General features: G+C 35.8%; 1 protein-coding gene and 2 long non-coding RNA genes across 4 annotated transcripts; 1 reads left to right on the forward strand and 2 right to left on the reverse strand.

Annotated features, from left to right (window-relative positions):
• Window positions 1–318: 318 nt before the first annotated feature.
• On the reverse strand, window positions 319–8763 carry LOC125271479. The gene is made up of 3 exons (XR_007185639.1): window positions 6931–8763; window positions 1711–1916; window positions 319–539 (listed from the first exon to the last, which is right to left on the reverse strand). It is a non-coding gene; the product is annotated as an uncharacterized LOC125271479 (long non-coding RNA).
• Window positions 1804–6988, forward strand: LOC125271477. Its single transcript, XR_007185638.1, has 3 exons — window positions 1804–1940; window positions 4225–4349; window positions 6852–6988. It is a non-coding gene; the product is annotated as an uncharacterized LOC125271477 (long non-coding RNA).
• Window positions 8764–12935: 4172 nt separating the features above from the next.
• en1b (engrailed homeobox 1b) lies at window positions 12936–17430 on the reverse strand. Of its 2 annotated transcripts, none has more exons than XM_048197965.1 (2): window positions 16188–17430; window positions 12936–13749 (listed from the first exon to the last, which is right to left on the reverse strand). In XM_048197965.1, the coding sequence occupies exons 1-2, from the start codon at window positions 16690–16692 to the stop codon at window positions 13418–13420; spliced, it is 837 nt and encodes a 278-aa protein (XP_048053922.1). In that variant the 5' UTR covers window positions 16693–17430; the 3' UTR covers window positions 12936–13417. The 2 variants fall into 2 exon arrangements, with proteins under 2 accessions (XP_048053922.1, XP_048053923.1); XM_048197966.1 differs by having other exon boundaries at window positions 12936–13737; window positions 16188–17425.
• Between the last annotated feature and the right edge of the window lie 6309 nt (window positions 17431–23739).

The following is a 23739-nucleotide window of genomic DNA, read 5'->3' on the forward strand; positions in this document are numbered from 1 at the left end:
TTAGGCTTGATTGCATCAATGAATGTCCTGACAAAGATGTACATGAGTGTGTGTTGTTCTGGTAAACCTTAAGTTGGCAATATCTGAAATCCTTGTCCTTTTGGGGACATATTTTAGTCCCCATGAAGAAATCAGCTTAATGCTAAGTGATGTTTTGTTTTTGAAAACCTAAAAATGCAGTTTTCTGTGATGGGTAGGTTTAGGGGATCTAATATACATATTGTACAGTATCAAAATAATTATGGAATGTCCCCATAAAACATGAAAACCCAATGTGTGTTTGTATGTATAAGGGCAATGGAAACATAAATAGATGAGCATACAAGCATATGTGGGATTTTGAGTGTGCCTGAACATGAACGTGAAGAGAAAGAGAGAGATGCCTGTTAACATGCTGCACTGCGGACACACACTGCTCTTTAAACACAGATTGATGGAGTAATGTCACGCTGCTTGGAGGTCCATTCTGTCGAGGGCATGAAGGGGAACTGACATCCGGGCCTCCTCCATAACTATTTCCATGCTCGTGTCCTACAACGCTGTATAAAACATAAATAAAATATATTTATGTATTTTCTTATAATCAGTTATGTACTTAATGGTAATTTTGTTCAGATCAAACAGTGTTTACATGCATAAAAGTGACTTTGAAAGGAATGTGCGAAGTGTGTGACACAGTTCGTCCGTTGATTCAAGGCAGATTTGGCCAGCAGCTGTGTGTGTCAGGATCTCTTTTTTTCATAGACATCTGCGACTGCTCGATGGAAACGTGTTTTTAACCAGTCGTCTCGGCTTCTTAAACACGCCGCAGTAGATTTTGTGTGATTCCTCACCACAAGTGCGTCACTAAATTCTGTATTTCAGGACAAAATATTAATATTTGGGTAGTCTTTTATTATTTTTAATCGCTTTATGCCTGAAAATTGGGTTGCAAGTAAGAAAGTACTGGTTATTATAAGGTGGCTACATGGGTTAAGGTTAGGTTTAGGGGTAAGTTCAGGGCTAGTACCTAGTTATTACCCAGTTATTGTAATTAATTAGTACATAGTATGAACATGGAGAACAGGACTGTAAAATAAAGTGCTACCTAAAGTTGTTTGTAAGCAGTATTAGTGATCTGGCCTCTTTCAAAAGACAAAATTGGGTTGCACTTTATTTTACAGTACATGCACTTACATGTACTTACAGTATACTTACCCAAGAAAGTATAAGGTAAGTACATGGGTTAAGGTTAGGTTGAGGGGTAGGTTCAGGCATAGTACCTAGTTATTACCCAGTTATTACAAGTACATAGTAAGTACATGGGGAACAGGACTGTAAAATAAAGTGCTACCCAAAATTGCAGAAACAGCTCAGAAAAAAAGGTACAAAAGCTGTCACTGGGGCATTACCCTTTGCATTGTACCTTATTTACCACTAAAGTGTGCATATTAGTACCTAAATTGTACATATTTACATTTTTTTTTAAAAAGAAAGAAAAAAAGGTACCACCCCAGTGACAGCATTTGTACCTTTTTTTCTGAGAGTAAAAATTTGTGTCAGAACTACAGGTGTCTTGGACACGGCACCTGTTGTCATGGGACAGATCAGCCTGCAATTCCGATAAACCCTGATGCATTCCAGCGTATTACCGTCTTTACGCTACAGCCCAGCCATCCCACCGTGATCCCAACACAAACTTCCTGAACATCCATAAAATGATTTACTCACATGGAACAGTTGTTGCTGTAATGCGTGTGTGTTTTTTCTTGTCTGGACAGACACACAGTGAGCTCACACACACAAGACAAAGAGAGAGGAATGGGATAGCACCCTTCGGACCACACATCTCGCAGGCTGTGTAAAAGGACTTCTTCATGCTTAGTGCTGTGCGGCTGCCCCAGAAATCACTCAGAGTCTTGAGCTGGTTCTGTCATCTCAAAGGGCGAGCGAGTTAGTGAGTGAGTGAAGGAGTCAAGTGGGGGTGATGTGGTGTATTGGTTAAGGGATAGTTCACCCAAAAATGAAAATACATTATTTACTTACATTACATTAATTAAGTACATTAATTACTCAGCTTCATGTTGTTCCAAACCCATAAGACTTTTGTTCATCTTTGGAACAAAAATGAAGATCTTTTTAAATGAAATCTGAGAGATTTCTGTCCCTCCATTGACAACTACGCAACTACCACTTTGACACTTCAAAAATTTCATAAAGAGATCATCAAACTAATCCATATGAATTGAACAGTTTAGTCCAAATTTTCTGAAGAGACTCGATTGCTTTATATGATGGCTTTTATTCACATATACATATTGATCAGGGAACATAAACAGAAGCTCAACTGAACCTTCTTGACGTGCGAGAATAAAACTCATTGGTTCTTGCGGAAGCTCAAACGTGATGCGTAACACGAGAATGAACCTCATTGGTTCTTGCGGAAGCTCAAACGTGATGCCTAACATGAGAATTAACCTCTTTGGTTCTTGTGAAAGCTCAAATGTGATGCGTAACACTAGAATGAACCTCACTGGTTCTTGTGAAAGCTCAAATGTGATGCGTAACACTAGAATGAACCTCATTGGTTCTTGTGAAAGCTCAAACATGATGCGTAACACGAGAATGAACCTCATTGGTTCTTGTGAAAGCTCAAACATGATGCGTAACACGAGAATGAACCTCACTGGTTCTTGCGGAAGCTCAAATGTGATGCGTAACACGAGAATGAATCTCATTGGTTCTTGTGAAAGCTCAAACGTGATGCGTAACACGAGAATGAATCTCATTGGTTCTTGTGAAAGCTCAAACGTGATGCGTAACACGAGAATGAACCTCACTGGTTCTTGCGGAAGCTCAAACGTGATGCGTAACACGAGAATGAACCTCATTGGTTCTTGCGGAAGCTCAAACGTGATGCGTAACACAAGAATGAACCTCATTGGTTCTTGTGAAAGCTTAAATGTGATGCGTAACACGAGAATGAATCTCATTGGTTCTTGTGAAAGCTCAAACGTGATGCGTAACACGAGAATGAATCTCATTGGTTCTTGTGAAAGCTCAAACGTGATGCGTAACACGAGAATGAACCTCATTGGTTCTTGCAGAAGCTCAAACGTGATGCGTAACATGAGAATGAACCTCATTGGTTCTTGTGAAAGCTCAAATGTGATGCATAACACTAGAATGAACCTCATTGGTTCTTGTGAAAGCTCAAACGTGATGCGTAACATGAGAATGAACCTCATTGGTTCTTGCGGAAGCTCAAACGTGATGCGTAACATGAGAATGAACCTCATTGGTTCTTGTGAAAGCTCAAATGTGATGCATAACACTAGAATGAACCTCATTGGTTCTTGTGAAAGCTCAAATGTGATGCGTAACACTAGAATGAACCTCATTGGTTCTTGTGAAAGCTCAAATGTGATGCGTAACACTCGAATGAACCTCATTGGTTCTTGTGGAAGCTCAAATGTGATGCGTAACGCGAGAATGAACCTTATTGGTTTTCGCACGTCAAGAGAAAATGCTTTAGCTTCGGTTTACCATAACTGATGTGTGCGTTGATTAATGTTTGTGAATAAAAGCTTAAATTAAATCATATAAAGCGATCAGGTCTCTTAGGGTTCATAACTGGTTTGAGAAAATGCCTTTAAGCAAGATTCCAGGTTACTAAAGGTGAACAAATGAGCAAGAAAAATCTACTAAATGACTGCTTCTTATATAAGCAGATACTAAACACTTATATACTTATCCTTATTTAATGCATCCTTGTTGAATAATAATAATAATAAAGAAAAAACTTACAAAACCCAAACTTTGAATGTTACTTGTGCGTTAACAAACAGTGTGGGCTACAAAGAAAAAGAAAATGGGGATTGTTTTAGTTGATTTATTTCTCAATTATTTTTCAATTATATTTTGCCTTTTATTTTTATCTTTGTCTCACTTTCACTTCATTGCCTCTACTGTTAGTTTATATCTGTGACTCCCATCCAAAACTATTGAAATACTTTCAGAAAGGAAAACAAGCTTATGCCTGTTATCATGTTCTTTAATTTATAAAATATTTACATGAATAATTTTGCCAAGAAATGAAGCCTCTCTGTTAATAAAGCAAAAGCGCCCAAAAGACATTATTTTATGATCATCAGATATTTCATTCAACATAAATCTTTTGTTAACTTCAAATGAAATGATCGTTAGCCTGAAGATAACTTTCCTTCTCCTCTTCTCTTCTGTCAGCTTTGCACTTCAGCTGTATCGTTGATGCCACCCCTTGACCCATACCGACCCTGGAGTTTATATTCCTGCGGGTGAAAGCCGACGCCGCAGACCACCCCTCCTGTACAGCACTCCATCAGACTCTGGTACATATTAATGTTATTTTCGGGTCATTTAACTTTGCTGTGCAGAAGGGCTAGGGGCTGACGCAAAACCGTAAATCATGGAGCTGTGGAGCGGGCTGGTGCCATAACAGATTATAATATGGATTTTAGGTGAGGTTAAAGTAGTCCCTGAACAGGACCTTATTTGGGTAATGATACAGGCTTATGTAGATGCGTTGACAGGCGTGTTTCAGCACTGACACCTACACAACATATATAAGAGGACTGACCACTTTAAATCAGTTTTGAGAATTTAACAAAATGCAGTAATGGATAAAAACCACACACACACACACACAAATACACTTTGAAGTCGCAAGCAATTTTTATAATGTGTTTCTCTTTGTTGAAAATTTAACCCTTGACCCTTGTTGTATTTGAATAGGAATTAAATACACTTGGGATATAAAAGTGGCTAAGTTGTAGCTATAAGAGAGATTTAGACTTGGTTGAAATTAGATGGCCTTTGGGAATCTTAAAAATTCCATAGCCCTATATGAAGAGAAGGGGGGAAATCTTGTGGTTTTGCTCTTGTTGCTCAGATAAATTGAGATAGCAAACCACATTGCAAAACAATAAAATGTCAAGTAACAAAAATGTGCTTTGTGGTAACATCTAAATAAATTGGCTTTATTCAAAACAAAAATGTATAATAATTTATTATGATTGAACCAACCTGAATGAATACATTACAGCTGGGCACCAATAAAAGTCCATTTAAAGGTTGGACCAGAAAGACATAGCTAACTTTTGACAGTATATTGTTGCATTTTTTATTGTTGCAGGTGGCTAGTTATTGAAATGCATATGCTTGTATCATGCTTAAACCATGTGCATGTCATCTGACAAGTATTTGCGATTCTTCAGTTAAACTAACTTTTAACTACTTCAAATCAGATTTTAACATCTATGTTTCATCTGTGTCATCAAGAGCTTGATCAGCTTTCAGTGATGACACGTGACTCTTATTGGAGAGAAAAAAACAATACTCTAACGCTTTTTCATAGAGGGGAAGTTAAAGTTTGGGTTAGTCTATGGGAACAAGGCCAAAATAGTCTTAAATTGAAAATTAATTAAACATTTTTTCATAATCAAAGCTATAATAATCTGTGCTTTAACCCTCTGGTGCTGTTGGGTCATATTTGACAAAAAAACATTTATTTATTTTTTATTTTTTTTTATTTATTTATTTAGAATTGTTTGCTTCATCAAAATGGTACGAAACTTGGTAAAGGTTTTGGCACTTGCTGTGTGAAAAAAAAAAAAAAAAAAAAATCATGGACATGATTCGAAAAGGTTAAATGGTCCTGAAAAAAATAGTCATACTTGTATTGTTCCATTGCAAATGAGTGGGAGACGAATTTCATCTACTGGAAATGTTTGGTACTGCACACAAACAAAGCTCATTTTTTGAGATATCAACCTCAAATTTAGAACACATTTGTTTTGATTTATGGCTTTGATTTTCTTACAATTTTATAGTAAAATGTTTTTGGAAAAAATATAAAGAAAATTGAAGATGGTATTTTTGTGCATTTTTTATAACAATAAATGTAAAATTTTTAAAGTTAACTTTTTAAAACTTTTTTTGGTCCCACTTTATATTAGGTGGCCTTAACTACTAAGTACTTACATTTAAATTAATCATTACAATTAATCATTGTGTTCAGTGATACAGTGCACTTATTGTGTACATACATGTTTTACATTGTACTTATATTAAAAAAAAATACCTGCATGTAATTACATTTGTAATTAATTTATGCAGTTACACTTATAATTACACTGTTGACCCATCCATCACACACACACCTTTAAACCTACCCATACCACCAAAACTGTCCCCAACCTTATCCATATCCACCTCAATAGCAGCAAAAGTGTTTTGAAATACAAAATGAACAATAAGTACATTGTACTTATTTGTTGATGTAAGTACTTAGTAGTTAAGGCCATTTAATATAAAGTGGGACCCTTTTTTCACGTCAATAATTTGCCATCTTTAAAAAGAGATGTTAAATCTCTTAAGTTATGTTAAATCACTTAAGTCTGTGCTCCAAAGCATTCAAGATTTATGCATTTCAAAGCATTCAATTTCATTTTCAGGTCCATGCTCAAAAAGTGAATAAATGGATTATAACTATACCTACTGCATAAATAGCCTATAATAGTACCCTAAAAATACAAATTATTAAATAATAATAAAAAAACATTATTGAACTAAAACATAGTATACAATCATTTCATTGAAATAATACAAAAAAGGTCATTTTGACTGACAGAGTGTTAAGAATGGTTGTATTTTATGTTAAAAATTATTCCAGGGGACAGACTAACTCCCCTGATTGAAGAATCGCCCATTCAGAGGCTTATTATTGTTCTAATATCCTGTTTTTAATGTAGGCTACTGATGCTCTGTGGAAGTGTTTGTTTCTCAGCTCATGTCTTCTCAAAGGTGGGACAATCGTTCATATTCTCTCGCAGGGAATGACATCACGGCCCGCTAAGAGCCTCTGTGACAGCCGTGTGCTAATTGAATATGACGAACTGTTCTCCGGCTCACCTCTCGCCACCTCGGGACTGCAGAGCCAGCGATGAGAGACCGAGGAGGAGACTGCGCGATTTACCCGCCTTTTGAAGTGCAAGGCCGACGGTGAAAACATATAGCCGCTAATGCTAGCGCGCATCGTGGAAGACTGTCTGTCTGGAGACGGTAAAGTAATACCACATGTGCGAGGCACGCGGAGTGAAGAGCCTCTTGACCACCCATCGCATATTATGATACCAGGTGTCCCGCGCTTTGTTCTCTTTGTGCGTGTACCTTCATTATATAAAAAAGCGCCCTGACAGGATGGGCTCTGAAAAATCTGCAGAGCAGATGCCATTGTGAACGGGGTGAACACCCACCGCTGTCCCATGATAGGACCCCTTCTGTTTGTAATTAGAATTCTTGTCAACTCTTCTTCCTTTCATATATGGGTCAATGACGTGACACTATTTTTGTCCGAATCTATTAAGTTATTTAACAACATTAAAATGCAATTCAATACGAAAAACGGCTCAAAACGCACGTTTTTGGAGTAGCCTATCGAGATTTGTGTCTGAATTTTTTTGCGTAAAAATCTTTCTATTTTGTAATTTTTTTTCAATATTATTAAAAACAGGCCTAAGGTATTTTGTTGTCATGTGACCCCATAAGACCCTCAAGATTGCGTCAAGGTCATATTACGGGTTTTTGTAATCACATTTTGATGGATTAGCCCCATACAGGAAAATTGTTTTAAAAATAGATTAAAAAAAACTTTAACGTTTTTGTCTTCTCTGACGTTCATATTTGTCACTGACCCACATCACTTAGAGTTGCGACGAAACGAAAAAATTGTGTTTTTACCGGACAACCGGGCCTTTCAGGAATGGGAATGGAGTTGTTGATAGGCTGTTGTGGATCACTGAAAACCCAGAGTAGTTCATAAACACATCCTAAATATAGCCATACAGCCCAATCCAAACCGGTTGACTAAACTGTGGTATAAGACACATAGGCTACTTTTGCACATAGCTACATTTGAAAAAATAACTATAATTTTTTAAAATAATTCATATGACATTTATGCATGTGTCAGATATTTTGTATTTATATAATGAATGTACTAATTACTGACAACAAATAAACAGAAAACAAAGTAAATTTTCAGACTCTGCTTCAATAATAAGTTAACATATTTAAATAATTTGTGTTTAAAATATATACAACTGTGATATTATTTTCTCTTATATGTAGGCCTAAATAATGTGTGAAATAAAATAACAAATTGTGTTTGGATATAGCTAAAGATAGAGCTAAAGTCAGCCAGCAACATATACAATGTTGTGCAGATGTTTTTTTTTTTTTTTTTTCCCCACTTGATATATGTGTAGATCTCACCATACTCTTCTTTTACAAAGCCTTTGCAGCAGTGTGTTTGTGTCTGGCCCTGTGCAGCTGACCAGTTTGGGGTGGGTGGAGGGGAATGAAGGTACTTGTATCCACCATGTAATGTTCATTTATCTGCTCCCACATTTGTGGCTGCTCTCCCAGTGGTCCTAATGCCTACACTGGCGCATTGGGAGGTTAACATTCAATGCCACCCTTTGTTGAATCACCCCACCAGTATTGCCTCTGTATACATTTGTCACACATTTCAACAGCAAAACTGAAGTGATGTGGACCTTGAAGGAAGGTGGGACAGGATTAGAACAGGACAGTGCATTTGTGCAAAGGCGTCTGAAAACAAGAGAGAACAGACGTTTGACCTCAGAGCACCTTTTAAACTAAAGGTGAAATAGTTTTGTGATTAAAATGCATGTTTAGATTTGTCAGTGAATGTGTGAATTAACTTAATCACCAATGGTGCTTTATTTTAGAAGTTTGTGACAGAAAGACATCCTCTTTCCAATGCAAGTCTCACAGATTTGATCCTTTTACCACACATTCTGCTCAGTAGCTAGGCTAATTCCATGGGGGATTATATTTGAGTTAAGCAGTGGGGCTGTGCTGGTTTGTGATCGAAGCGATGATGCCTGTGCATGCGTGCGCGCGTGCGCACAACAGAAACACATGTTAGCTGTATGTGTACAAGAGCATCGAGGGCTGGTAGTGTTGTGACGCGAATAGCCCCTGAACCGCTGGCCCCCACCCACGGTGTTTTCTAATAGGATTACCAATCACTTAGCTCCTATATTTGCATCCTTTAGTCCTATTCAGGGTCACTGGCCTAGCTCTTCCGCTGTTCTTTGATCAATGGTGCACGTTCGCCTCTGGTCAACGAGGGCACAAACCAAAGAGAAGCTGTGAAATTTGTGCCGGCGATGCAGCAAGTTTTTCCTGTCCTCAACCCCACAGTGCAATGGCCTTCGCCTTTTCTCTTGCTCTCTCTGAAGTCCACCACTTTGCAAAACATAATGTCCGCCTCTCCCTCCTATTTTTCATTGAAAATAGGCTAACGTTCTCTTACCTTTGTCTGAAGTTCTAAGTTTCTAGTGTTTCGTTTGCAGCTACCCTGCTAAATAATCTCCATAGTTTCGTCTTTTATTGCTTTAATTTGCATATATATTAAATAGCCTACATTGTATGTTAGCTGTAGGGCAGAGGGTAGCGAGCACGCGCCGATCTCAGTTAGCTTTTGTTTTAGCGAAGCACCTGCTGAACGAAGAAGCAAGGCGGTATTGTACCGTTTTTAAATGAGTGATATATATTTTAACAAGGTAATGTCAGTAATTATTGTCCTCGCAGTAGATATGTGGATTGAACATTTATTTGGCCCACAGCATACAGCTATTGATAAAAATAAACACGAGCAAGAATAAATGAACATTTTTGGCTATAAACAGTATAGAACTTGACAAACGTATGCGTAAATATATAATTAACCTAACAATGAAAAATAGTTTGTCGCAGTCTTATACTTAGGCTAGCTAGTTCCCCATCCTTAATTATATTAAGGTTGATATGCACTTTACTCTTGATTTTGAGCCTCAAAATGGTGACACAAAAAAAACTATAGATACAAGCTTATTATTTGAACGACTGAAGGATATTTTACTATTTTAATGATGTGTGAACAGCTTACTCCGCATTAAGGCTTTCCCCCAAACGATTGTATATAAAATAGGATTTGTTAAAAACACCAGACTGTAGGTATAATTTAAACAAATTAATGAGGGAATCTATATTGTTGCCTATTAATACTTCCCGTCTATGTAACCGGGCCTTGCGAAGATTTATTTTTGGATGGTCGGTGAATAAAATGCAGATTTCACAATGAATATCTCGTTGTTATCATTTCATTTGCAAGGTCACTATAAGCTGAAAGACATGGACTTCATTTGCTCTTTATTGTACAACTTAAAATATACGCCCCTTCAAATTAACAGAAAAACACAGGAGATTTGTTCGTCCATACGAAAGCAAATTAATAATCGCTCTAACTTGTTTAAATAAGTAATGTCAGTCGGTTTATGGCAATTAATATTTAATGTACAGGTGTTTTTGAAATGGTTCTCTGTGCTATATGTGAGTGTGTTAATTAAATCCACTGAATATTATGCGCAGCAGTTCTATTAGTAGCAGAATAATTAAAAATAAAAGCCGCCTGCGGGCTCCAGTCATGGCAAAACACTCCACGGGGAAGGCAAAATATTTATTAATTCAACGATTTTTTTGACGTTAAAGAATAGCAGGAATTATTCTTGTCCAGACTGTAAAAGGTAGATTTCATTTAGTAATTGAACTCCCTGTTTTTCTGTAATTTTTCGTAAAATTTTAGAACTCTAAAATATTGTAATAAATCATTTTCATTCTCATATTGTCACCGTTGTCGCCATAACACATTAATGACAATAACCAAGCTCTTAGCTTCCATATCTCAGATCACGTCCCAAAATAAATGCCTCATAAACTGAAAGGATAAAAATTGGTAATCTTATTGTCGTGTAATAACAATTGTCAAGCAATATTATAAAGAAAATAGGGAATTCGACAAGAAACGATTTGTGGCAGTACTTTTGTAACAATAGTCCAAAAAATAAGAACAAACAGCACCAGCACAACACCAGTCCCGTAATCTTATATAGGCAACAGTCTCTTAACATGGAGACAAAATAGCTGTAATTCCTTTTTTTTCACAAACTACTGACAACATAGAATATTCCAAAACAATTTATTTTAACCAATAAATGATGATAAACTTCTGATGTGAACTCGCTCTGTTTGTAGACATCGCTAAGTCGAAACATTCTAGAAAGGCGAGGCCTGCTGACAAAGAGAAAAATATTTTGTTGTTGCCATAAATCCGGAGTGTCTGTAAACATTGACGGTTGATTATTATCGTTGTTGATGTCGAGTCTTGTTTATAATATATTTTAGTATTGAGTAAGCTTTCAGAAGTAACTGTGGGAATGAACCATAATTAAATAGGCCTATATGATGTCTCGTCCCAAACATTACCTGACAGAGCATTTTACATTAGCTAAGACTGATTTCTTGTCCCCTCTTGTATTGTTTTAGTCATGATTCACTTGTCAAACTTGTGTGTGAAAATATGCACGTACATTGAACGTAATGCATTATATCTACAAAAATAAGAGAAGTTATATGCGAGTCTTACAAATATAATTTATGTTATTTGCACTGGTTAAAATTATTATAAATTGTAAAAAAATTGATCATTGGGCCTAGGCTATACGTTTCACGTAAAAACAAATTTATTATTCACCCAAATAATTTTATAATAATATTTACGGCTTACATATCGCCAGCTACCTTTATTAAAGTAAAATTTCACGACAGATTCTTTATTGCCCTCAAAACGTTTATTATAGGCCTACTTTGAAACGCAATGCTCAATGCGCTTTGGTTTAAGATAATACACGGACTGTTCAGAGAATGTAGTGTTTTTAAACATCCATGATTTTGTTTTGACTGCTCAGCTTGACCTTTTAACCTCGTTGGGAGAGTTTGCTGAATCTGTTCTTTGATCCCTAGAACACAGACTCCTGCACACTGCCTCGCAAAGACACTTCAATCCGCAGCCAAACGCCGAGCGCTTTCTGCACTGCTGTTGTCATCGCAAGGAGTCAGATGTGTGACGGCAACATGAGAAAACAATTTTTATGGTTGGTAATCGACATTCAAACAGTTCGTTAAAATAACTTGCGGTCAAACACATGAGATAGGCCAACGTTGATGCAAATTCTGATAGCCTCCTAAAATCGAATCCAGCATACCGAGATTAACGCATGCAATAGTAGGCCTTTACATGAAAAAATCTGTAGGCTACATGTCTGATGCTGTTCCATAGGATGGAAGATCAATCAGATATAGCCTCTTCTTACATTTAATTAATTCTGGAAGATTCGCAGAGCACAATTATTTTGACATGTGTACAATAGTCTACCACTGACATGCGCAGAATTTTTCTTTAAGTCAATAGTTGGATTGTTGGCGTCATAAAGATTGAATGCAGTCCAATTATCTTGCCTAAATTAAAATGCGTTCCAAGATATACTTTCATTTGGAAAACTAGTATAGTTTTTTTTTTAGTAGCCTATATTTTTATTTATTTGTGTAGGGGATCTACATAATCAGCCAGGATCAAATAGTATATCGTTATATATCGTATAGCTGCTCTTAAATTTTGTTTCCATGTTATGTATCAAAATGGCACATACAAATTACATTTATATAGAATAATCAAAAGTAGTAATGAGAAAATGTAGATGTTATTTCTGTCTCAAACTAGCTGACTTTTTGACTGAAAATTCTTTCTATGTTATAATTTCTGCCATCATAAAAATTGCAATACATTATCCGTAAAACACCTTACTTTAGTGTATCCACACTGCCTCATTCAAACAAATTACAGTAGCGTAGAAAAGCATCGTTTTGTGATACATTTATTAAACAAAAATCTCTCAGGGGTTTGGGAGAACGACAAGTCATCGTAGCGTTTAAATAGCTACAGATCGTGTAATTATGTTAGGGGTTTGTAAACTAGAAAAAAAAAAAAAAGAAAGAAAAAAAAGCAATGGCACATTCTACCTTTTTTTATTTCAGACAACATCATCTGAACATATTAAAATCTTTGGCTTGAAGCGTTGGTTCAGTCACGCATTTGAAGAACTGTGAGATAAGGGATTTAAGAGACAGGGCTATCACAAAAACTCTAACAAGCCTGACATTTAGGCCTACTGAAACGGTGAGCAACCACATTGGGAAAGGAGAAGAAACGTTAGAAATATTCAGCAAGTAAGGAGCAATATAGACATCCCCTTACCTGGAATTAAATATACACATCTTACAGTTTTGGCTATATATAAATTTTCATAGTGTTCGTATTTAGATGCATGTCCATATACTGTATGATAAACAGAAATTTGTTTAAATATCGTATCTTCGTTTCTTCGCAGAACTCGAAGACATTTCCTTTTCATTTGATTCATAAAAAATATGAAAAATCACTTTTGTTGGGGTCAGCGTCCATGGCCTTTTATAGGAGGGATGCCGGGCCATTTTATTCGCTATCTTCTTTTTCATCTTGAACTGTGGTTGTGGAATGGTTGTAGAGTCCTTGAGCCATAAGCTGAAGAGCGAGGCCGTTTTTATAGCCAGAGGCCTTTTTTATTTTGGCTCTCTTATTCTGGAACCAGATTTTTATTTGTGACTCATTGAGGTTGAGTTCCTGGGCCAGCGACTGTCTCCGCTGCTCCGTAATGTACCGATTCGCCTGAAACTCGGCTTTAAGTCTCTGCAGCTGTTCAGCCGTGAAAGCGGTTCTTGGTCGCTTGTCTTCCTTCTCGCTTTTCTTCTTTTTCAATTTTCGTGTCCTTGGGCCTAGTGTAGAAACAACAATAAAACGAAGAAATAAATATCATAAAGCAGTATAAACACTACATACCCACACCTGACAGAGAATGCCTTGGCAGGTGAGTGAACCGATTGATGCGGTGTTAACATGAGGGCCTACCTGACACTTCCGTATTGGACAAGCTATTTCAGCTGCGCTCTATTTAGAAACGTCGATAAAGAATTCATACCACGCAGCCCTTTCTCTTCCATTGCTGAATAAACAATAGCTGTTTGCAATGAGTGTTTGGGTAAAACAAATGACCTCAGCTGACATGTAGACATGCGTAATTGCCAAAAGGCCGAGAAAATGCTGCCGAAATAATAGTTTAGTCAGTTATATTTCTAAACCACAAACTATAATAGCTGTAGCCTTTATATGTACAGTTTAATTAATAAGATATTTAATTATAACCAATTCATATGTAAACGTGCAATGAAAGCTTTCATGTAGGCCTCAGTCCTCGATTGTCACTTGAATTTACACCCAGCGAACATGGCGGGAAATCCGGACGAGCCTTTGCGCGAGTCAGCTAATTATAACAAAAGCGATTATTCATTATTCAGTTTTTTTTTTTTTTTTTTTAAATTAAATGTAGGCCTATATTATATTATAGTATAGTATTATTACTACCAGCATATTAGAAAAAAAATGACGTGTCGACACATCAGCATATTCGCCCTGTTTTCCACAACAATAGCATATCGAGTTAAGTTTGAAATCACCTCGTTATTGTCAGTCACACAAAAAGAAAATCGATAGATTAATCAGTTTTTGTTGTTCTGTGGCCTCTCTATAAAACAGGCATATTATAAACTATATTTTTGATGTAAACACTAAATTTCAAACGAATGAAACCTTTTTTAAATGCAAGTTAAGACCATGCACATAAAAAACTATTACACTGTAACCTCTGCAGACGAGCTGTGTTAATTGCTAAAGATAACTGTACTGTCCTGAATAGGAGCCGAAATTATATTTTAATATTACATTTGTACGTTTTGCTCCGTTGCATCAACTGTCTTGTTATTGTTCTACAATTTTTTTTTACCTTTTATATATACATGAATAATGCAGCTCATATCCAAACCCATTCATGCACAGTATGTGCAATTTAAAAAATAATAATAATAAAAAAAGAAAAGCTAAAGACCTACTAACAGCATATTATGCAAAGCAAATATCACCACGCATGTGTGGTATTACACGCACGTCAAGAAAACAATTTTCTGCATTACCGATCAACAACTAAACAGAACCCAAAGCCTCTCCTTCAGGAAACTGCACTCAGATGATCGAAATTCTGCTTGCCGTCTGTGAAAGTCCAGTGCCTGATAGCTCAATCAGTAAGTCAATCAGTGAAGTCAATCAAAGCATCTTTTCCAACAGCCCAGCTGACTTTGTGTCAGGTATGCAGTGTAAAAATATTTCGTTACATAAAAATGTACTTCGTGTGGTATCATCTAAACAAACTGGCTTTATTGAAGTAAAACAAATGATTTAAAATCTCTGAAATGGGATTACACTAGGTTTAAGGGCAGGTCTAGAACTGAACACATTTTACGGTGTGATTAACGTAAGGCGATTCATAACAGAAAAAAAAACAAAACAAAAAAAACATCCATTCAACTGACCCTTAACTAATACAAATAGCAATTCAATGCAAATGCAAATATCTATTGAATATCGATATCATAAATTCATTACAAATATAGCCAGCAGCACAAAGTCATCGTGGATTTAAAGAACGCCACAAATAATGGTTGATTAAATTTCGGCACTTTCCTCCTCTTATCTTTCCTTCATTAAGATAGAGCTGTTTGTACTGACATAGGCCTACTTTCAAATTAACACCTACGTTAAATGTTACTGTGAAAGGATATGCTTGTTATTGTTGTTATTATGAATATCAACGTGCTGGGAAGACAGAATAATTTCAAACAGATTACTATTATCTTAATATTAAACGATACATATTATCTATTCCACATTATCTATCGGCTACTTAACATTACCACAGTAACGTAGCCTACTATTCCCCTTATTGTCAATGGTTGTAGATGGTTTTTATAGCAGGCTACAGTTATTTTGTATAGAAAACTCCTAGAAATTTAAAGCGCGATGAGAATTATAATTGTGATGTTTTGAACTACATAATGAACGCACTTTGCATATTTTCTTTTTCTCCAGAAAGGACTTGAGTGAACAAAATGTATAGTTTGGTTTGCGGCCTAAGTGACAATTGTTCGCTCATGCCTCAAAACAAATCAAGACTGCTGAATGCTATTAGTGACAGCTTCACACGCTGCGTAAAACGAGTGAAATTGAAAGGCACTAAAAAAAAAAATCGAACTCAACTAAAAAAAAAAAGTTTTTCGCGTGCAACTCAGTCGCTGTTTGTGAATTATACAGTGCAATTAAGAAACTAGCGCCTTACCAGATGAAGGTCTGTCCGAGTACCTGGTGCAGTACACCCACGCAGGCCATAGTAAAGGCTGCGATTCTTTAACTGGCGGAGTTCCCCCGTTAGCGTTCACCACCATTATCGGCGTCGTATTCTCCCCGTACCTTGCTGTGGTAGTTCCATTTCCTTCAACAAGCTTTGCCGAGGTCTGCTTTGAGGATGGCGAAGACGACGAGGACGAAGAAGTGCTGTCACTACTGCAGTTTGAATCCTGGCAAAGGCTGCTATTATGCGACGGCCTTATTACCATAGGGTTAACATTCTCCCTACCCGAGGTTTGCGCCCGGTCCCTACTCCCAAGATCTTTCTTGCAGCCGAAATCTGGCCTTAGAATATTGTCGATGAAAAAGTTCGTGGTTCTGTGGGCTTGCTGCGCAGCCTGGTGAGGTAAAATCGGAGGAGATGGTATATTGGGTGAGAGCGAGACGCTCTCAGATTCAGTCGAATCACGACTATTTTGATCCTTTTGCTCCTCCATGACAGCTGGATCGCGGTCTGCACTCCAAAATTCCACTTGTTGCAAAGAGCGGTATCCGGATAAGAACAAACAAGAATGCAGTCTATAGTGTTAAAATAAAGGTATACGAAATACCTTAAGAGAAGCGACTGTCATAGCATCGGAATGCTTTCCGCGATCGAGGCGTTTCAAGTGTCAAAACACACCCGTTATTCATGTCAGACAATACATCGCGCGATGCTCCGCAGTCCCCGACTCGCTGCCCCGTGTGACAGCTCGCGCTTAACAAACTCTTTCTAAAATCACTGTGCCCCTCACATACTTTTTTCCTTAACCGGAAGCACGTGAGCGAGACACACGTGCAGTGGACCAATGGGGTACCAACATCCTTGGTGTCACAAGAAGAGAATGTCCAATAGAATTTTACAATCTTATGCAAATGGATGGATTTCCAAGACCAAATAAGCTGGCGAACGGGAAATCCACTCTAATGAGGACTGGATGTTTCTGGATCGGCATTGGCTTTTGACAGAAAAGATCTGACACTGCAGCCAGATAATTCATTATTTTAGTTGCTCGTTGTATTTTTTTTTTGTCAAAACTAGACACTAATAACATCGCGAATAGCTATTTTCTGAGATCGTTAGGCGATAGACGGAGCTAGTGCAAGAAAACAGGGGTGAGCCTTCAAAATTTGGAGCAAGATTATTATTCTTTGAGACAAGGTTAGAAAGGAAAGAAATTAAGGTTGTAAGAAACAGAAATGACCATATAATTAGATAAATAATAATAATTTCTATTAAAGTTCGCAATTATTGTAGTAGCCTAAATGCCGTAATGTAGGCTATAGGGCCTATATTAAATATTCAAAATATTATAGGTGTACTTTATATATAATGTCATATAAGGTAGCCTATATAATTTACCTAATAATCATAAAGCAACAGTATTAGTAAGTCTACTAATATTCTGCATTCGAAACGTTTTAACCAGAGTATACACTGTCAAAAGTGGTAATTCAATTGCAATTGTTAGCCTTCCTTAAGGATTATTTCTACCTGGCCTTACCCATAATTAAACACACTTTTGCTGGTGTAACCTTATCATGTTGATCCAGCCATATTAAATAACATTTTGGCTTGAATATAAGCGTGTTAATTTAGATGAATGAAACACATTTGGGTTGTATTTTTGCAGTGTATAAAACAATAGACAGTTTACTGTTTTAACAAGCCGTTCGCATGAAATTACAAATTTATCCCTAAAAAAATGATTCACAAATGGATCAAGAAAATGTGGCAGCATAGTTAAAAAGGAAAAAGAATAAATCACAACAAGGCTAAATGGTTTAAAAAATGTAAGCAAATGTTCAAACTCCGTTGCAATTATGCAAAATAATAAACCTAGATGCTATACGTCAAAGAATGAAGCAGGAACGCACATAGAAACATTTAGAATAACAATTAGTGCAAACATGGAATTTTACTACATGCAGCATTTATTCATATAAAACAGGTTGGGTTGAAATCTTTATTCGAAAAGCTCGAGTGGGTACTTAATAAATTTCTAATTAGGACACTATCAATATGCTATTTGAGCCAAGTAGCCATTGTGAGGCACGCTCCTTTTCAGGCGGTAAATTAGCACTCCAGCTCTTATCTCGGCTGCATGCGACGTCTTGAGAGGGGCTGCAAAAGATAATTTATAGGTTTTAATTAGCGCCCATTCCGCCTGATCAGCTTGGTGTTCATCACTAGCGAGTGAATAAAAGCCGGTCAAAAGCACTGTCACTAGCCGCTGGCAGGGCGCTTTATCAAGGTAAGCAGGGCCGTATTACATGAGGTGTAGAGGCGACGTAATTTCCCCAGTGCTGATAAAGCCCGTTGAATAATGCCGGAGTCATCTGAGACACCATTTACTGAAATGACTTTATTGACGACTTAACGTCGGTAATTCATTTTACCCTTCACGTATCGGACCTGGATTGGGTACAGTAATGGGATGATGAATGTGGCAACGGGCCGCACCTCGTATTATTGAATGTAATACACACGCCCTTCTCTAAATGTCTCGAAAATCATGTAGAAATCGAAGTTGTAACTATTTTAATTTCATTATGGACAGGTTGAAATATTGTCCGGTCTTGAATAGCTCTGTTGCACGGGATATTTAATTACTCTACATTAAATAGGCGCTCATATAGCGAGAACTTGACAACACAATAGGGTATTCGGGGTTTAAAAAAAAAAAAAAAAACTGGGAACACGCGCGACACCAATGGTTACCAATTCTGATCAGGCATTTAAATATTTTGCTCAGGTACACAAATCGCCAGTGAATTTTAACCCATTTTAATATTTGCTTTAGTTGTGCTTTTCAGAACTGTTTCAGCCAATTAGCTAACAGCATAATTGCCTTGATTAAAGTATGAAAAATCAACCGCTGCCTACAAGAATAACTACGCCTTGTCTTGCAAAATAAATCAATGTGAAACAATGCCAGTCGCATTTCAAATTAACACGTAGAAACCGCTAAGAGGGATGTTTTACTTAATGGGACATGTTTTCCGCAAAGAAAATGTGAGCAGAATTAAGCTTTCGGATTTTCACTTTATTCAACTTTTTGTTGTAGCCAGTAGTCATTTAACCAGAAGGTAACAAGCAACTTTTACACCTGTCGTCAAATCAAAGAAAATGGCTAAATAAATAAATAAAGGCTAGATAACAAGACCACGTCCTATTAATTTCCTCACAGCAAAAGGCTGGGGGGCCAAATGTCTAAAGTTGTCTTTTAAGATGTTGATTATATAAAATATCTTAAATAATTCTGAATCTTCCTATTGAATGTAGGTTTGATCACGATAGGATGAACACGATAGGACGTTCACCGACGAAATAGCTTACAAGGTGAGAGTTTCTTGAAGAAAGACGTGATGCTTCATCATCTTTTGTTATTCGTTCTGCTTCATCATTAATCTTTGCATAACATAACATTTGCATTGCCAATGATTTTACTGTATCGGACATTCAGTTATTTTCATTGTTTAACTTAAGTTTTGCAAAACAGGTTGTTTGAAGTTTACTTCGTCATAAAAGTAAAAGGCAAAGTTTCAAGATGTGCAGTTTAGTAAAACGAAATAAATTTAAGCGGCATTTTGATTTTTGAGATCACATCAGCAAATCTGCCGCTATTATTATAATGTTGATTACGGGGTTTAGGCTACATGACGTTGCAATCTGGTGTAGGTGAACATACCTTTATTATTTTAATTAATCTAGAATAATTTAAATAGCTATTAGATTGATATTGGCTTAATCAGCGATCTGAATAAAAGTGAAGTCTATTGTCTAAAAGCCAGAGTTCAATGATCGGCATTGTCTTTACAGCCTACATGATTGCATTCCATATTTTTATTTCATTTTATTTTATTATTATTATTATTATTATTTTCCATTTCGCATGCTAATAAATTCATTTGAATCTAGGCCTATAGCTTACTATGTATGACTATGTATAAAAACAGAGGTAATCCACTGAACAAATGAGGGCCAGCTGAATGTGAGCCGAAAGGTGTCGTTTTTTTTTCGTTTTTTTTTTTCCATCAAGTCGTTTTATGTTTTGCAATTACGTGAACGCCTCCCAGTGGATGTTCTTTGTACAACAGGGAGATCTGTTGAAGAAGTCAAACAAAAAAGACATGATCAAGGCACAAGGCAGTTGAAGACTTTAGTCTATAAGTAGAACGAATAAAACGTAGGCTAAAGAACAGCAACAAGTTCTTTGCGCTGCTAATTTTTGTAGTTTATTTATCTATTTTTAATGACATGTAGCCTTCCAAATGTAATATAATTAATTAAAGATTGGACCTTTTTAAGTCGACGCCTCCGACGTTTAGCTATAAACGGTCCACTGCGACGAATGTATCGGGGTAGGAGAAGAAGGTTGACTGGGACACAAAAAGAAAAATAAACATAAGTCAATTTCCGAACCTTTATGTCCGAGTCCGAGAAGCCGTAATACATCGTCGTTCAACAATGCCAGTTGGCGAGCTTTGGCTGCCATCTTGTGGTCACAGGAGTAAAGTCCACATGAAGAGTCCCGCCAGTCCTCGCTGACATTAGCCTATCCACTTTATTTTTTCAGGTAAAAGCGGGCGCGGCCATTTGTACATTTAATACGTCTGGCTTCCGATGTCATTTGCTTCCAGCTACAAAACAGCTCTCTTGATATTAACTATTTCTTATCATATTATTCTAATGTATTGTCCATAAACATGCTGGTTTGTAGCCAAACAATTTTGCAGTTTAGTGCACTTTGATATTCTTCTCGTTATTTCCCCATAGCAGCTAATAAATCGGAAGTCTTGTACATTCAAACACATTACTTCCGCGTCGAAAAATAAGGTTACAAAATGGTGTAAATATATGTTTCTTGTAAACACACTTCATGCCAATATTCAAGAAACAGCAACTAAAGAAAATGAATAGGCCTATTAATATCAGAGCCTACTAATATATGAAATCCAATAAGCAAATATAAGCATAATATATAGCCTATATATTTGTGTGTACTTTATTCAACATTGCGTTAAATACAATTTATATTGACAAGTTATATAAACATTTTTATATAAATATTTATTTTAAACAGTTTCCTTAAGACATATTCTCTTAAATGAACATAGCTTACCTTCTAGTAGTATTTACACTTAATTTTAACGTTTGGGTTTCGCTGTTGCTCCATGTATCTCATACTTGATTGCTGGGCTCCGAAACTCTCTGACGTAGTAGCATCAAGACGCATCTTGCAGTAGCTTTATTTGACCAGCAGGCGTCAGGGAAGTTTTATGTTTTTGATAAAGACCAAGCTTATGTTAGGGAAGATTTATGAAATCCTTTTATGTTAAAATAATTCATTAAAACGGTTTATACTGACTGATCTTCATAAAAGCAATATGAAGATAGTTCATGTAACAAGTCCAAGAAAATCTTCTACAAACATCAAGCTTTGTCAGCATAATATGATGAATAGGCAGCGATAGGGAAAAAAGTAAGAAGGGAAATAATTAGAGATGCACCGATACTAAATTTCTCCACTGATACCGATTATTCAGAATGATATATGCCAATACCGATAACAGTAGTTTGGGGGTTCTGCCTTTTATACCTTCTTTTAAATCAATGATAATTTCATTATAATTAATAATTAATCATTGTTTATTTATGTTATTTATTCATATCATTACTTTTAATATTGAACATCAAACTGTTTCTTAGCATTTTCTTTACACAAAGCACAAATTCGGTGCATTTTCCTCTTTTGATTGACAGGATATATCGGCCCTGACTATTGGCTGTTTTTACACTGTCGGCCGATACAGATTATTGGCCGATATATCGGTGCATCTCTAGAAATAATGAAATGATGATTTTAGTTTTAACACATTTATCTTCACTAATTCATTTTTGAAATGTCTAAGAACAAATATGAGTTTTTTATACTATTATTATTAATTTGAGTTCAAAAAGTCTGCATGTATAGGCTTATAAGAGTTATGATACTATTTGAAAAATGCCTTTGTCATGAATTTAGTTGCAGTTTTAGCACCTTATGCGTGTAAACTTCCCAAAAATAATAATGTCTTCTGTTATTATATTAATGTTTATGATTAAAGGATATCTTACAATTCTCCATCTGCATGCTGCAAATGTTACTTCAACCTTTTAATTTTGGCACTTGAGTAGATTAATTAAATATTCTGTTGTTTTCATTCATAATTAATGGATATGTCGAATGCAGACAAAGCTATATCAGATTGCATCAAGATTGCGCTGTAGGCTAGGTTTCTTATCAGTAAAAACAAAGCCTAGCTCTTATCCTAATGTTATTATAAGTGTAGTTTGTGAAATATTTTAGAATGCATATCATTTAATTATGATGTCTTATAATAAAACTGATATGGTTAATTATAGCATCAGTAATGCACCTAAACACAGCCAGTATAAATCCATACTTTTTAGTTATTATAGTTACACTACCAGTCAAAAGTGTGGAAACATTACTATTTTTAAAGTTTTTGAACGAAGTCCCTTATGCTCATTAAGGCTGCATTTATTTCATAATAAATACATTAAAAAAAAACAATATTGTGAAATATTATTACAATTTAAAATTATGTGTTTCTATTTTAATATACTTGAAAATATAATTTATTTCTGTGATGAAAAGCTGAATTGTCAGCATCATTACTCCAGTCTTCAGTGTCACATGATCCTTCAGAAATCATTCTAATATGATGATCAATTATCAATGTTGGAAACAGTTGTGCTGCTTAATATTATTTTATAACCTGTGATACTTTTTCAGGATTCTGTGATGAATAAAAAAAAAAAAAAAAAAAAAATCAACATTTATTTCAAATAGAAATCTTTAATAACAATATACAGTGCCGTTCAAAAGTTTGGGGTGAGTAATTTTTTTTTCTTTCTTTTTTTTTTTTGAAAGAAATTAATATTTTTTTTCAGCAAGGATGTGTTAAATTGATAAACGTGATAGTAAAGATTTATATTGTTAGAAAATAGTTATATTTTGAATAAATGCTGTTCTTTTTAACTTTTTATTCATCAATGAATCCTGAAAAAAGTATCACAGGTTCCAAAAAAATATTAAGCAGCACAACTGTTTTGAACAATGATAATAACTGAGTATCAAATCAGCATATTGGAATGATTTCTGAAGGATCATGTGACACTGAAGACTGGAGTAATGATGCTGAAAATTCAGCTTTGCATCACAGAAATAAATAAGATTTTAAAGTATATTAAAATAGAAAATCATAATTTTAAGTTGTAATAATATTATTGTTTTTTTTCTGTATTTATTATTAAATAAATGCAGCCTTAATGAGCATAAGAGACTATTAAAAATAGTAATGTTTCCAAACTTTTTACTGGTATGTATATATAGTTATATTCATTTATTTACTTATTTTAAAATCTGTATGTAACATAAGAGTGAAAACACACTGACAAGCAACAACTTTACAACAAAAATAAAAAATAGAAAGGA

This window comes from Megalobrama amblycephala, linkage group LG7 (genome assembly GCF_018812025.1).
Source record: "Megalobrama amblycephala isolate DHTTF-2021 linkage group LG7, ASM1881202v1, whole genome shotgun sequence".
Lineage (NCBI taxonomy): Eukaryota > Metazoa > Chordata > Actinopteri > Cypriniformes > Xenocyprididae > Megalobrama > Megalobrama amblycephala.